Genomic DNA, 17,240 nt, shown 5'->3' on the forward strand with positions numbered 1-17,240 from the left:
ACAATTTTGAAATCAACTGCCCGAATGTTGCCAGGTTTTTAGTTCAAATTGTCTGGATTTTCCTGGCCCGGATGCGCGCGTGAAAAAATCTGGCAACATAAGTCATGAGAAAGGTTGCTAGAGTACTCGGTATTATCCGGGTTTACCCGGATATTTAATTTGCAATTTGGGAAAACAGTCCTGCCCGGCCAATATCTGGGCAAATTTTCTCAAAACCCAGAAACTACTCATCCAAAATCAAGAAAAAATAATAAAGAAAAATTGTTTTGCCTCAAAGCTCTTCGACAGATTTTGAAGCGTATATTAGGTTTCCAAAGAAAAAACCTTTCATGGTTATTTTTATAAAATTTGTTCAAAAAATTTCGCTTTATAGGCGTTTGTTGTTTTTTTTTGTTTGGTTTGTCAAATAAAGTGAATAAATCTGTGCAAAATCCGGGCATTTTTCAGTAAAATCCGGGCAACCGGGCCGGGTCGGACTGTTCCCAAATTTTGTATTAAGTATCCGGGCATGTTCATATGTTCAAACCTATGTTTGGAAAGAAACTACAGGTATACAAATATAGTAATTTTTTCAGATAGTCAAGCAGTACTTAAATCTTTAAAGTCAATGGGAATATGGAACCAGACCCTTCAAAATGGGTTTGATTTAAAATTTAATATTCAGAACTGAATTTCTATAATCAGATTGCCAGATTGCCTGGTTTTAACTGGATTGTCCCTGATATTTAATATAAAATTTGGGAAAAGTCCAGTCCGCCCCGTTTCCCGGATTTCAATGGAAAAGCCCGAATTTTGCCCGGGTTTGTTTTCATTCTCATTCTTAAATCAAACTAAAAAAAAACAAATTGTGTAGTAATTTTTTTTAATTGTGCGTCCAAAATTTTTGCAGCAAGTTTCAAAAAAATAATCATGAAAGGTTTTTTAAAGTTTTTTTTTATAGATTTTTGTTGAACAATTCCTTGACCAAAATTGCCCGGTATTGCCTGGATTTTGGTCGACAACTTTGAAATCAAATACCCGGCTATATATAATATAAAACAGCATGGATTTGTCCGGATACGTGCTGAAAAAATCTGACAACCTTATTCTATGAAGCAGTGAGAAAATTTTGAAAACTGTAGCAGATTTAAGCTTGGGATGGATTTTTGTTGTTTTTGCATTAGTTTTTAGTCCAGATAGTTACTCTTGAATATCTTTGCTCTCTTATCATAATTTGATTATGAATTTAAAATTTTGAGTCTACAGTAGAATACCTCGCTTGCTTTTTTGGACCCTCATGGGGGGGGGGGCTTAACCCCCAAAATCCCCCGTTCCTACGGCCATGCAACGTACAGCTTCTTACTTCAGCTTTCTTGGAAACCAAGTGGAAATTTTTTGAGCATTCCGTAGCTGATCTACAGTCCTTTTTCCGAAGCATGTTTTTTGTCTGAGAAACATTTTTGAGTCATAAACGAACTTGATTTGAACATTGACAAGTTTCGATTTCTCAAAAAAAAACTTTTTCTGTGTTGAAATTAAAAAAGCTAAATCAAGCAAGCTCTTGAACTAATTCCAGAAACTTTAACCATCAATGAAAATAAAAAATAATTGTTTAAGAAGAAAAAAGGAGTTTAAAATTTCACAGTTAAAATCTTTTTCTTGAAAACTCGAATCAAATTTAATATTTTAATTTGAAATTTGGCTCTAGATAAATGTTGCCATTTTAAAAATTTAAAACAAAAATCCAAGAGAATATGGAATTTCTGGTAGATTTTTTAACTTTCAATTTCAGTTTTCGTGAATAGAATTTTTTTTGTCAAATATTAATTTCTTAATGAAAATCCTGTGCATAATTAATCTTATTTAAAATAAGGGTATTTTCATCAAATAAAACTTGAAAAGTACACGCAAATTTTACTTTACATTTGCGATTACAGTTGAATTGTGCATACAAACGGATTCGAATTAAAAATATGAAATGTTGAAATTGAATTGACAAACAGTTAAAATTAAAATTTTACGATCTCTTGCAATTTGAAGTTCTCATCGAAATAGTCATCTTGATATTGTTTTTATCTTGGTTGATGAGTTTGCTAAATCTAGCTATATCCGATTTTTTAAATTCTAAATTAAAATTCTGAACTGGTATCTGGGGATTTTTTTTTATTATCTGACAATTTGCGCCGGGGGTCTTCAGATTTTTCCCAAAATTGAAAATTTGGTTCATTTTTGCGACTTAAAAACACATGTATTTTTTCAGATTTCTAACATTTTTATTTTTTGAGTTAGCTTCGGTTAGATTTTTTTGTAAATAAAAAATAACCTTTTTTCAAAGCTACATAACTCTGTTATTTTTCAACGGAAATTGAAAAATAGCACATCAAAATGCATTAAAATTTTATCAGCTTTCCAAATAAAATAGTTGCAAAAAATTAAATAATGGCCTTCAACATGAAAAGTTGTAAATAAACTTTAAATGGCGTCTAAAAGTACCGTCTGCACCACCGAATATTTTGCAAAAAATACCATTGAATAGCTCAATTCATGATGCAACTTTCATCTGAAGACACCAAAGTGGGCCATTAACACCTTGAAGAGTTATGAAAGAAATAATGGCATTAAATCTCTTTTTCTGCATAGAAAACAAAAAATGGTCGAACAACTGCACTCAAATAAGGAGATAGCAAGCACTTCTAATAACATGGAAACAAAAGAACATACCAAAGCAGGTAAAAAACACTACTTTTTCGTGCTTTGTAGAGTGTTTGCAGCAAAACTGACTTTAAATTTTAACCAAAATTCTTAGTATCGTATTGTTAATGTGATGTGACTAATAATAGGAATGTTGCTTTTACAACCTGGTCATATACTATACAACTTATTAACTTTTCGATCAAAGATTATTGTGGAGCATAATCAATGCCAATAGTAGAAGGTTCAGTACCTGTGTTTGGGATCACAAAAATGTGATTAAAAAATGAAATATAGACGTGCTTTACATAGTTTTTATATCGGGAGCTTAGCACTGGACACCAAAATCATTTCCCATTGATCAAAAAAGTATGAGAAAGTGGCACAAATGTTGTAGAATGCTGTAAAATGATGAAAATATGATACTTTTACCGTATTCGTTTTCTACATTCGCCCAGTTCTAATTCGTCGTCAGTGTTTTGCTACCTCGATCGCTCACAAATGAATCTTCAGTGTTCCACCGTCCATTTTAAATCAAATGTGGGGAATTACGGATGCAAAACTTAGCGCATAAACTTCTAAAAATGACAGTAAAATCTGCATAACTTGTTGTGACCTGGTGCAAAACTGGGTATAAACGAATACGTTATTAGATTTTTGGATATAACAAGAAGTCAACCTATCGCCCCTACGTTCATAACAGTCCCATATGCAAAAACAAGCAATCGAGGAAATCAGCTTTTTCTGTTTTGGAATATATTTTTAAATTGTGACTACCACTTTCAGCATAAACCAAAATCGTTTCTAGGTTGTCATAATAAATCTTTAGACCTGAAATTTTCGAAATTGGGTTATTGGTAAGGTCGAGAGCACCATTTTTATTCATTATGGGACTAGTAATCAACCATATTTGAAACCTTTTTCAAATCTTCTCGCATAACAGTCCCATACAGAATATATTTTTCTCATCAAGCTACTTTCTAAGACTTAAATTTGATCATTTTTGAACTTCTAAATGCAGTTGTCAGAAAAAGAAACATAATTTTGGAAAAAATATCGTGAATTCCACATAGTAAGTTGAATCTTTTTACGATTTTTGATTGCATCTGATTGTTTTACGCTCAGTAAGTCAGTTTTAAGAAAGTCAGACCTGCCTTCGAAAACTAGTGTGCATCATTCGACATCAAGTGAGTTAAAAAAATGTTTAAATGATTCAAAGCAATAAACCAAATACTATTTCGCCTAAAGAAGCATTGAAAAGTAACCAAATCCGTAGTATTTCACATATAGGACTGTTATTCAGGTATATTTCATATAGGACAGCCACGAATTGTTTTTTTTTTGAAATTTTTAGAACAACCCCCTCTTTTTTTAGTGTTTTATTTTGAAGTCTTATATTGACCTAAAATGACGAAAATTCATATGGGACTGTTATGCGAGTAGGGGCAGTCTGAAAAGGACGAAAAAATAGTGTTCTTTACCTGCTTTCATAAGTTCTTTTGTTTCCATGTTGTTAGAAGTGCTTGCAATCTCCTTATGTGAGTGCAGTTGTTCGACCATTGTTTGTTTCTGATGCAAAAATACAGATTTGTTGTCATTATTTCTTTCATAACTCTTCAAGGAGTTGATGGCCCACTTTGGTGTCTTCAGATGAAAGTTGCATCATAAATTGAGCTATTCAATGATATTTTTAGCAAAATACTCGGTGGTGCAGACGGTACTTTTAGATGCCATTTAAAGTTTATTTACAACTTTTCATGTTGAAGGTCATTATTAAATTTTTTGCAACTATTTTATTTGGAAAGCTGATAAAATTTTGATGCATTTTGATGTGCTATTTTTCAATTTCCGTTGAAAAATAACAGAGTTATGTAGCTTTGAAAAATGGTTATTTTTTATTTACAAAAAAATCTAACCGAAGCTAACTCAAAAAATAAAAATGTTAGAAATCTGAAAAAATACATGTGTTTTTAAGTCGCAAAAATGAACCAAATTTTCAATTTTGGGAAAAATCTGAAGACCAACGGCGCAAACCTGTCAGATAATAAAAAAAAATCCCCATCTGGTATATTAGGGAGAATGGTGATACTTGATTCCATTTTTTTATTTTCATCATATCTTTTTGGAAAATTAGGAAGTTCGCCGTCGTTTCCATTTTCTGACAGCGTGTAATTTCTAGTTTATATTAAGACTTGATCCTTTAATCAGGATACCCTATGCTTAGCAAAACCATGCAACATCTAAAGATAAAATTTTCATTGACTTTTTTGACCGTTCAAGTTTTCATTCAACAGTTTATAAGTGTCAGACAAAACGAATTCTTAAAGTTCATTTACTGTTCTATTTTCATTGCATACTTAAAGGCGCAATTTTTTATTTTTCTAATAAAAGTACTTCTTCGAGTCCTTTTTATCTAGAAAGTTTTGGATAAATATTAGTCATTGGATTATTCTTACTTATTTCATGCAAAGCAATGATCAACATCCATTAAGGAGAAAAATATATCTTCTAAGGCTCGAGTGAACAAAAAACGTAATTTTTTTTAAATTCTTAAAAAATTGAGAGTTTACTATTGCTTTGAAAATATGGCATTGAGAAGTTCATATTTTACTGAAACGATTGGCATATTGTTTTTTATTTATTTTTTTTTCGCTTATGAAACATTTTAAAATGATATGAAAAGATCTTTAAGTCACATTTTGTTATATTTGTCAAACAAAGTGAAATCACTCGAAGAACAAATTTTTAATATATTTCAGATCACTGGTTTGTTAATTCGTTCTATTTGGTATTTTTTTCTAGAACATTTGATCCATGTAAGGCAGTGGTTTTCAAACTTTTTTCACTCATCGCCCCTATTTTCAGAATTTTTGAGATCATCGCCCCCCTCGGCAAATTTTTAGAAAATCTTTAAAAAATTAAAATCTGGATCTTTGAAGAACCATTAGCTTTTGAATTTTAGAATTTTATTTATATACTTTTTCGTTTGAAAGAAAAATGCAAATTTTGGAAAAATATATGGAAAATATGACAAAACATAACAAATTTAAATCGTGTTTTCTCTAAATAAGCTTTTATGAACTTAATCCTTTTGGCACCGAGGACCTCATTTTGCTTCAAATCTTTAGTTAAAACTTAATTCTATGTCAAGTTTCCTGAGAAATTACTTAAACTGATTGATTAGTTTGTTTCAATATAAAATCATATACATATCATAAATTTTTATAAACAAAATTATATATTCCCCATTAGTTTGCATTATTGAATACAAACTAAATTCTATCAAGTCGGTGAATAACGTAAAAAATAGTATTATTTCTTGATATCTGCACTTTAGTCCTGTTCAAAGTTATACAGCACTCACGGGTCTTAAAGTTTAAATTAGATTCTAATGACTGAATTCCAGCAGTGTTAATGATAACCGAATAGATTAAAAGTTCATCCAATTGATTTTTTGAATCGACTGAAATAAAGATGAACAAATAAGAACTTTAAACAAATTCTCTCACCTAAAAATATTCTTTCATATTTTCTTTAAATCACAGCTGACGCTATGCGGAATTGATAGATCCCTGGAAGTTGCTTTTTCCAAAAATGAACAGGAAGAAAAAAAGTTGCTTTGTTTCATTTCCAAATCAGGACTGACAAAAAAAAATTGTAAAATAGGTTAAGTTAGTTAATAAGGTTACGAGACACGAACGCCACAAACGTGGTAAAGTGTCTATAATTAGAGAGAGAAAAAAAAACAGATGACGCTTTCTTTTTTTGTAGGTTTTGTCTGTTTACCAAATTTTTTGTGACAATACAATTTAAAGATTACCAAGCATTGCCATCTAAAAGTAATATTTTTAGCATAACTCAAAATAATCAAACAAAACAAGACCAACACGTGGAGCATATACAAAATCTGTAACTATCTTTAAGATACATTTAATAATTTTGTTTTTAGATACTGGATGGACATGGATATTTTAGTCTTGAGCCTGATGTTTGGTTCCGTAACGTTGTTTAATCATTTTTCATCGAACTTTCTCGTTGATATGTTAAATCTACGTTGATTTTACGACCTGAACTACGACCTCACCGCCCCCCTGAGCCTTTCCAACGCCCCCCCAAATTTCTAAATTGAGCTAACCGCCCCCAAGGGTCGGTAGGAACTACTTTGAATATCACTGATGTTAGGCATTCAGTTTCGAGATATAGCAAAGGAATCAAATTTTAAAATTTAACGGTTCATTTAATTACTTTTACCTTTTCTACGAATTTTTGGATAAGGAGAAAAAAAGGAAGAAAAATTTCCATCCCATGTCTTCAATGTTTTTTCCAACAAAAGATAAAAACTTGCCAAAACCTATGAAAAAAAGGTAACAGTTAGAAAATATAAACCTGCGATACATGTTAATGGTCGCACATTGCTTTCAAATATATTTTTCGAGTCTAGCCAGCGCGTACTATCGAGATTTCGAAAAATGGTCATGAATGTGGGATTAAGCTAGAAATTGTGAAAAAATGTGATCGTGTTTAGATTATGTGCCAAAATCGAACGGTTTTTAAGAAACAACATAACTTTATAGTTTTCGCTATAACAGGACCAATATAATTTAGACAAACACCATAAATATGTTTATACGTTCTTAAATGGTTCTTAAAATAAAACAACAAAAACTAATATTTTTAAGATAATTATAAAGTACTCAAAAATGAAAAAAAATGAAAATTTCATAAAATTCGGAAAACAAAAACAAACAAAAGATTAAAAATTACATAAAAGTGCTAATAATTGATGAAGAATGATAGAATTGCAAATATGACAGAAAACAAACAAACAAACAAAAAAAACTGCTAAATGCATCAAAACCCTGATAAAAAAGGTCAAAAATGGACTAAAAATTACGATTAAGATAATAAACATATTTTTTTGTAGTAGTTAATGAGTGAAAAAAGGAGTTGAGAAAAAAAAACCGTTCGATATGCATTTGATGTTAACTTCTAGTTCAACATTCTTTTGAGATAAAATCACCATTCGTTACCCAGAAATTTGCAGTTCATTTTTCCTCATGAAAAAAGTTTCAAAGAGCAAAAAACTCCAAATAGTTAGAGCATATGGAAATTTTGAATGTATGTTATATATAAATATCGGATACTATTTACACTGATCAACTCAATCAATTTGAATGTTTTTTTAGTATTCGTTCAAAAATCTATGATCAATTGAAACAAAAAAAAAAAATAAACCGTTGACCTACAGCTCATTTTATCGAAACGATGACAATGCTACCTGTCTAAGCATGACATGATGAAAGTGAGTAATGGCAAAGTCATGACATGATAACAACTTCATTGAACTGAGGCATGACATTCAAAGTAACAAAGTTGAAAAAACGCAAAAGTTTTATTATTATAATATCAGAATTCTCCCCGTGTCATTTTAAAACAATCAACCGCGAAGTTAACAAACATTCGGTAACAGAAAAAAAAACTCACCGTCCAATATAAACTGCTGATTCTCATCGATGAGCGCCCCATCGTACTTCTCGTTGGAGACGTTCCCCATGGTGGTCGCTGTTATTGTTGTTGTCGTAAGAAGTAGTAAGTAGTAGTAATCCTTATAATCCCAGAAGAAAGCTGCCGTTCCAAAGAGAGCTTTTCGCACCCGACCAATACAAGTGGAAGGGTTAATCCAAGGAAGGTTGGCTACCAATTTATATTTGGTAGAAGTAAAACACTAGAACACGTTTTCCACTTACACACAAACAAATTTTGAGCTTACAGACACACTAAACACATTTGGAAATTGGCTTGCTACGATTTATTCTTTTTTTTATTGCACTGTAGTTGTTGGATTTTTTTTTCTTTTAGCGTGAAACAATAGAACTTTTAGAAAGGTGATTGCTATCAATTTTAAGAGGTGCACTTTTTTATTGGTATTTTTATTTGTTTCACAAACTCCAATTCGTATTTTGATTGGAGGGATTCCCAGTTACACTATTTTTATCTTTTAATTTATCATAAAAGCTAACCTGAGCTCTTTTTGTGAACTTCCACAAACACTAAACACAGAATAATAAAACTTTTTTTCTAAAATGGTGACTTCCGAAAAATGACGAAGGTCATCTACATCCGGGACCGGCGAAAAAGATCCGTAAAGATTGGCACTTCCTTTGGTATCGATTGATTGTTTTTTTTTCTTGGTTTGCTATGATCACATGTTAACTACTAATTACTGGAGGACCGCGCGGCGTAACCATGGCGACACGATGCGTTTGATTCGCGCATTCTTTTGTCACCCCACGAGAACAAGAACTGATTAGTGGTCTGGTCAGTCAGCCTACTACTAAACGCAACGCACCCGACTACTAAACGATCGTCGCAACCGTGCAGAATTCCTGTCCCGACTGTTGTGCTCGTCTAATCGTCGTCATCGCCCGATGACCACCCGACGACCGGCTGATTGTCGTCGTCGCCTGCTTTGTCACCACCGCACCACACCGGCTCATGCGATCGATTTCCGACGCCGAGATAATGTGTGCTGGGCTGGTGATGATAATGTCAACTCGGCTTCTTGTGTGTGACGCCAACAATCTAATCCGTGTTTGGCTTAACACAATATCTACACACCGAACGACCGAAAAGCTATTATGGGACAGGGAGAAGTCCCGATCTGCTCAGGTTACGTTGAACTTGGCTCCTTCATCAACCAATTGAGGGGAGATGGGGAGAACCGCTCGTAAAATATGCACAGCTTCGAGCTGCGTGTGATCGATGTTGTTTGAGCTATGACAGGTCAACGTCAGAGAAGCGGAAAAAAAGTCAAACAACACTGTTGTAAAAAAACTGACGCCGAACGAGATTTGTTTTAAAACGGCAGGACTGTTCCTAGTGAATTTCTTTCCGTTTGGGTTCAAGCAGCACAGCTTTGAGGGGACAGTTACGCGACAAGGTCACCGAATAAGCCGCACAGGTGCCCAGTGCATACACGAGTACGTAAGCAAACGAAGTGGGTAGACATGTGCCGTTTGGCTGAGACTTACTTTAGACCGAATGTGTCCGACTCGTCGACAAAAACAACAAAAAACTACAACCACGGCCTATGGACTGGACATGATAACAACTACAACAACAACAAATTTGCCCGGTTGTTTACGTTTACGCGCGAAAAAGTAGGCCCTTGCTTCGATCCGACGACCGACGCGGAGGGACTCCATCCAACCAATACGGATACTTTGGACAGGGAACTAAGCAAGCCGACTGACTGCGACAACAACGTGGAACGTCAGACATCGGTCGGACTACTGCTTGCTGCTGCTCAATTATTATTAATTCATGGCACACTTGATGGGGTTGTGTGCTGGATGGTCTCTCTGAGTCACAACCTTTCTGTAGGGTAATGTGGCCCAGTGTTGGCTGTTTTTCCAACTGTTATCAGCCTGAAAGCCTAAAAGTTGAAGCCAAAGTAGAGCTCTTGACCCTTGGAAACCCTAAAGTCGGAGTCGTCGTCGTCCACATAGAGAGGTATGTTTAGTTCTTACAGTTGTTGTATAATAGATACAAATAAGTGGAAGTGACAGTTGGCACTGCATTGATACTACTTCAAGACACGCTACAGCTACTCACTAGTTGGTGCTGATTTATACCATATGGATGGAGTATGGCCGGGTGATATCTGGAAAATTGATGGTAGTTTTTTTCATCCAAATGCCTGAAGCTGAAGCTCTCCTCCTATGTGTGTTGCTTACACAAACATCGAATTTGCAAATCACCGTGGGTTCTATAGAAATATTTCTCTGTTTTGTGTGACTGTTGAATCTTTTGAAATATTTTACCATTATTAGACTCTTAAACTTGATGAGGAAAGTTTTACAATGTATCATTTCTAAGGGTTCTGAAGATTGTCTTGGTTCAATTCTCAAGAATTATTATTTGAAATGTGAACAAAATCCTTAACAACACTTTAAGCTTTCTTCGCACGCACAGACATATATTCTGGAAATGACAGTAGAATTCTTAATGCTCATGCACAAGAGCCATTCTCAGTCAACTGGAGTCGCATAGCATCGTAGACTTTGTGTCTGGTGTCAAGATTGGCAAAAAAAAGACAAAACTGTAGCCCGATTGGCAATTTCAGTGGATAAATATTGATTTATTTCTTGGACCCATCATGACTGCAGTATGGAATAGTGGTCAAAAAACGTTTCAATTTTCGATTCGTGTTTATTATGTTAATCAGCTTGGAGACATGATGACCATTTCGAGAGTGAGCAGCATTAGATCATCGACGGTGGCTTAATGGGCAGTTTTGACATGACATCACCGTCTCATACTATTGATCAATATTTACTCTTTGCGAATGTCATACGTTTCGAGGATTACCAATGTTGAATCTATCAATTTCATACAAAAAAAGTCATTTTTCTTTTGACAATTTTGACAATTTTGACAATTTTGACAATTTTGACAATTTTGACAATTTTGACAATTTTGACAATTTTGACAATTTTGACAATTTTGACAATTTTGACAATTTTGACAATTTTGACAACTTTGACAACTTTGACAATTTTTGACAATTTTGACAATTTTGAATATTTTGACAATTTTGACAATTTTGACAATTTTTGACAATTTTGACAATTTTGAATATTTTGACAATTTTGACAATTTTGACAATTTTGACAATTTTGACAATTTTGACAATTTTGACAATTTTGACAATTTTGACAATTTTGACAATTTTGACAATTTTGACAATTTTGACAATTTTGACAATTTTGACAATTTTGACAATTTTGAAAATTTTGACAGTTTTGACAATTTGAACGATTTTGACAATTTTCACAATTTTGACAATTTCGACAATTTTGACAATTTTGACAATTTTGACAATTTTGACAATTTCGACAATTTTGACAATTTTGACAATTTTGACAATTTTGAAAATTTTGACAATTTTGACAATTTTGATAATTTTGAATATTTTGACAATTTTGACAATTTTGACAATTTTGACAATTTTGACAATTTTGACAATTTTGACAATTTTGACAATTTTGACAATTTTGACAAATTTGACAATTTTGACAATTTTGACAATTTTGACAATTTTGACAATTTTGACAATTTTCACAATTTTGACAATTTTGATAATTTTGACAATATTAACAATTTTGACAATTTTGACAATTTTGCCAATTTTGACAATTTTGCCAATTTTGCCAATTTTGCCCAATTGGTCAATTTTGGCTATTTTGACAATTATGACAATTTTGACAATTTTGACAATTTTGACAATTTTGACAATTTTGACAATTTTGACAATTTTGACAATTTTGACAATTTTGACAATTTTGACAATTTTGACAATTTTGACAATTTTGACAATTCTGACAATTTGGCGATTTTGACAATTATGACCATTTTGACAATTTGGACAATTTTGACAATTTTGACAATTTTGACAACTTTGACAGTTTTTACAATTTTAACGATTTTGACAATTTTCACAATTTTGACAATTTTGACAATTTTGACAAATTTGACAATTTTGGCAATTTTGACAATTTTGAAAATTTTGACAATTTTGAAAATGATGACAATTTTGACAGTTGTGACAATTTCGACAATTTTGACAATTTTGACAATTTTGAAAATTTTGGCAATTTAGACAATTTAGACAATTTAGACAATTTAGACAATTTTGACAATTTGACAATTTTGACAATTTTGACAATTTTGACAATTTTGACAACTTTGACAATTTTGACAATTTTGACAATTTTGACAATTTTGACAATTTTGACAATTTTGACAATTTTGCCAATTTTGCCAATTTTGCCAATTTTGCCAATTTTGCCAATTTTGCCAATTTTGCCAATTTTGCCAATTTTGCCAATTTTGCCAATTTTGCCAATTTTGCCAATTTTGCCAATTTTGCCCAAATGGTCAATTTTGCCTATTTTGACAATTATGACAATTTTGACAATTTTGACAATTTTGACAATTTTGACAATTTTGACAATTTTGACAATTTTGACAATTTTGACAATTTTGACAATTTTGACAATTTTGACAATTTTGACAATTTTGACAATTTTGACAATTTTGACAATTTTGACAATTTTGACAATTTTGACAATTTTGACAATTTTGACAATTTTGACAATTTTGACAATTTTGACAATTTTGACAATTTTGACAATTTTGACAATTTTGACAATTTTGACAATTTTGACAATTTTGACAATTTTGACAATTTTGACAATTTTGACAATTTTGACAATTTTGACAATTTTGACAATTTTGACAATTTTGACAATTTTGACAATTTTGGCAATTTTGACAATTTTGACAATTTTGATGATTTAGATTTTTAGCTTTTTTCAACCAAGTTATTATGAATAAATTTGCATCTAGGTTTTTTTATTGCACTCAAGTTTTTTTGATAGTTTTTAATTTTTCTTCAAAATTTTTACATGGAGTATTTTTGGCATAGCCTTTAATTTTATTGTCGATAATCATTTTTCTCGATTTCCATAGAATATGCATGGATTGAATTATTTTAATCTTCTTTGGCGACTGTTTCAAAAGAACTCATCAATACATAAGTACTCATCACAATTGAGGCCCTTGGAGCCAAAGGGGTATAAGTGCATAAAAGTTTATTTCGAGAAAACACGCTTTAAAGTTGTTGTGTTTGGCCGTTTTCCATATATTTTTCGAAAATTTGAATTTTGCTCTCGAACGTAAAAGTATGTAAATAAAATTGTAAAAATCTGAAAAAATCACCAAATATAGTTTGAAATATGAAAAATCGTTTGGCATCATTAACTCAAAATCGACCATTTTGTCACTTATACCCCTTTGGCTCTGAAGGCCTCAATTGTTTGTTTTTGTTTTTTTTTTTGAAAATGGGTAGTAGTACCTACTGATTTTCATTATAAATGATTCTGCCAACTTACTGAACTTTAAAAGAAGTATGAGTAGAAATTCAAATAACAATCCAAGAATTCCGGAACAGAATAAATATGTGTTAATTTTTGTATCAAATTTTAAATGATTGAAAAAGAATGAAATAATAATTTATGTTTGATAATTTTAGTTTTAAAATCGAAATATAGATTAACGTGCAAGTTAGTTTTAATATTCCTCCATTTTATCCCAAATTGCTTCAAAAATTTATAAATAAGTCTTGAACCCTTAAAAAAATGTATGGCGACCGTCATAGACTGGTTCTACGATCTTCAAAATTTTTAAATGTCTGTCCTTACAGAGCCAAATCTGCATTTTGTAGTCTAAATTTAAAAAAAAATAATAATAATTATAATAATTATGTTCTTTGAAAAAAAAAAATTTGAAAAACATAAAGTTTCACAGCTTAAAATATTATTCAGTTGTTGGATGTTGAATTCAAAATCATAACAATTTTGAGAAAATCAAAAATAGAAGGCCGAAATTTGTTTTTTTTTTATAAAAGTTTATGAAATTACTTATGTTTAAAAAAGGTAAAAGTTTTTTAGGAATAGAATTCACAGTGGGAATACCTCATTTAAAAGCTTCAGATCGCGATTTTATTTATCAAAACTACACTACTCTGGAGATGAGGAAAAAAACCATATCTGAGAACAGGAATAAAATAAATAATAAAGAATGTTTTTGGATATATTTTTTTTTAGTTTGAACCCTCAGTTTTTTTTTTTGAATTTGAGAGTACCTGAGAATATTTGAAATCGAAAAATCTGAGGGTTTTGGAAAGAGGATTTAAGATTAAGAAATTGAAAGTCTGGATTTACTTATTACCAACGTTGCCATATCTAAATCAGAACTTTCGAGCAGAAAAAGAATTCCTTTTCATGTGTACTTTTTTTACAAAAATCTGTACCAAAATAGGTCCAATAACAAGAAACTTTTATGGAAAAAACACTAAAATTTCTTCATTTTTACAACTCCAGTGTTTGTAATCGACATATTTTAAAAATATTAACTGTTTCACTATAGTCAATCTGTCTGACAAACTATAAGTATTACATAAGGTCAGAACTATTTCAGGGCTTTGAACTACACCAAATGCTAAAAATCTGTACAAATCTGTATCAAATTTCAATAATCTGTCATCTGCACGTACAGAATATGTATCAAAAAGCAGTCTTAAAATCTGTACTTTTCTAGATAAATTTGTACTTGTGGCAACCATGCTTATTACATTGAATTAATAGATATAAGTTAAAAAAAGAGTTTTGTGGGTGAGTTTTTTTGTGCCTATTGAATTTAGAGAGCGAATGTTGGTCAAGGGTCATGACACTCGATTTTGAAATTGAGGAAACCCGCCAACATTCTTTTAGAGCTCTCTTTATTAAAGTCCATCTTAATGCTAAGGTGGGCTTTAGAGGGTCAAAATTGACTTATTGCCGTAAGAATTACCTATGAAATTCATCATGTAGAATTGTAACATTGAGTAGAGTATTGATTTATCAGGTTCGAGTAAATTTCCTTGACAATATTAGATTTACAAACCATTATATACTTTGGTAAGTTTTTCTATTTTTTTTTTACTAGGAAATCATTCACTCATTTCCAAGTTTTTAAATTTTGTCTGATCCATAGTCATTTGGATGTGATTTTAGAATATAAAATATCATAACAAGAATCAAATATGTATACAGAGAGACTTACTTTGGTTTTTTTTAATTAGTAATGTAAAATGAAATACTTAATTACCATTTTCAAGTTATTTCTACACTTATCCTTATGCCGAATTATTTACTCCATGAGAAAAGCGTTGATTCAAAATTTTGTATCAATTTTTTTTTCTTTTCGGGCTCAAAATTTGTAAGCAAAATCCAAACAAAAATATCCAAGCAAACATTTTTGTTGGTATATTTCTCAACTATTTTTTTATACGTTTCATATACATTATAGAATCATCGCATATAAAACTCGAAAAAAACAGCAATTACCTACTTATTTTAAACTTCTGGCTTAGGAATGATACAAATTAGACAATATTCAACATTTTATTAGTACATCCTCAATGCATGTAAACCATTGCATTTTAACCTGATTCCTGCGCGGGACAACAAATTTGCAATATGGCGAAATTTTTATCATATTGGATTTATACCGACTTTAAGTAACCATTTCTACGATCGTTTACATATTTGGTAGGAATTGCGATTTGTATTAACATGCGATTTTATGTTTGCTGGAATAACTACAAAACGTATAAAATTGTATTTGCTGTTTCATGCCGACCGTCAATAGTTAGGGATGTGCTATAAAAGCTTTGAAACCATCATTTTAGGTACAAAAATAAATGATATCGGGTAATGCAGAATGATGTGTTTCAGATAAGGAGATCTGGGGTATCCCATCAATTCAAATTAAAGATTGAGAAAATGAGAAAAAATAAATTAATTTTCTTAACACAAAATTTTATTTTTAAGACATTCTAGATCACCGGATCAGTATTCAGAGAACTTTTTTTTCCATGCTTGAAATTTAAGATTTTTTCTAATAAAAAAGAGTCTCGGGGATTGAATCTCTACTGAAGAATATCGAGTATCAGCGTTCATATGCTTCTTTTTTGATTAAAGTTCAATCCTGTTTCAAATTCCCAGTTTAGAACGGGATTCGTCGCTTTGTTCCCGCATAGAACTTCTCGCCGACCTCAGCTCACAACCGTTTGCTATAGCATCGATAAGGTTTAGATTCTATTTTTGGTACCAGTATAGTTTCACTATTGCCATTGTATAATCTAAAGCACTGCAATTGCAATAAAAAATAGTAGAAAAAATGGCACTTTGACCGATTTGTCGACGTCGTCGTCGGCTAGAGATTAGGTCCAGAAATAACCAAACCAGCCAACCAGTTGCAATCTTATCTAATCATCGAGAAGCAACGCGGTTGCAGTTTTATGGCACCGACTTTGTTTGATTTGTTGCAAATGATAAGGTGATATCGGTCTGCCGGGCATTTTTGCTTCAAAAATCATATGTTCCCGATACCCTGGCAGGAGATTAGATAAGATTGCTAAAGGCGCTCCATCAACACAAACTGGAACCGATTTTGATGTTTTTATTTCTTAAGGACGAAAGTACTGTAAAAAAATGCTTCCGAGAGCAATGCTGAACATTATTTCTAACGGAATCCAATAGATTCCTGAAGAAACATTTAGGATTACTAAAGTAATGTTGATGAGATATGTCGAAGTCAAAATCAATTAAAATCAATATGGCAGTCGCGACCAGCTGACTGTCAAAACCTAACCTAGATTTCAGGCAGTAGTAATTTTTATCGAATACCAAAGGTTCCAATCTTGTCTGATCTTTCTCCCAAAAACGCGTATCCATTAACCGGAACTTTACCAAATTCGTAGTATTTTCCGAAAGTTTACACAGGAACTGTCACAACATTCAGTGATCTGGAGCGCCACCCTTCGACGCCATTTTCGAATGTAGTATTTCCTTTCGAAAGTTGGAAAACTTTTCCCAACCTTTGTTTTCAAACTTTTTCCACGGGCGATTTCACTTCACTTCAACACTATCCGATTAAGTATTCCTCAAATGGAACCGACGAAA

At 31.9% G+C, this 17,240-nt stretch overlaps 1 protein-coding gene across 3 annotated transcripts in view; it reads right to left on the bottom strand.

Annotated features, from left to right (window-relative positions):
- LOC129740228 (uncharacterized) overlaps positions 1-17,240 on the bottom strand; it is a 444,184-nt gene that overhangs the window by 224,724 nt on the left and 202,220 nt on the right. Inside the window, exons 1-2 of one of the 3 annotated variants that reach the window (XM_055731838.1) lie at positions 17,028-17,097; positions 8,155-8,720 (exon numbers count right to left, since the gene is read on the bottom strand). The exons of 1 other annotated variant lie outside the window; for it this stretch is intronic. In XM_055731838.1, the coding sequence (XP_055587813.1) occupies positions 8,155-8,224 (70 nt within the window). In that variant the 5' untranslated portion in view covers positions 8,225-8,720; positions 17,028-17,097. Of the gene's footprint in view, positions 1-8,154; positions 8,721-17,027; positions 17,098-17,240 lie in introns of those variants that run through there. One more of the 3 variants, XM_055731839.1, reaches the window with a different exon arrangement.

This window comes from Uranotaenia lowii, chromosome 1 (genome assembly GCF_029784155.1).
Source record: "Uranotaenia lowii strain MFRU-FL chromosome 1, ASM2978415v1, whole genome shotgun sequence".
Taxonomy (NCBI): Eukaryota; Metazoa; Arthropoda; class Insecta; order Diptera; family Culicidae; genus Uranotaenia; species Uranotaenia lowii.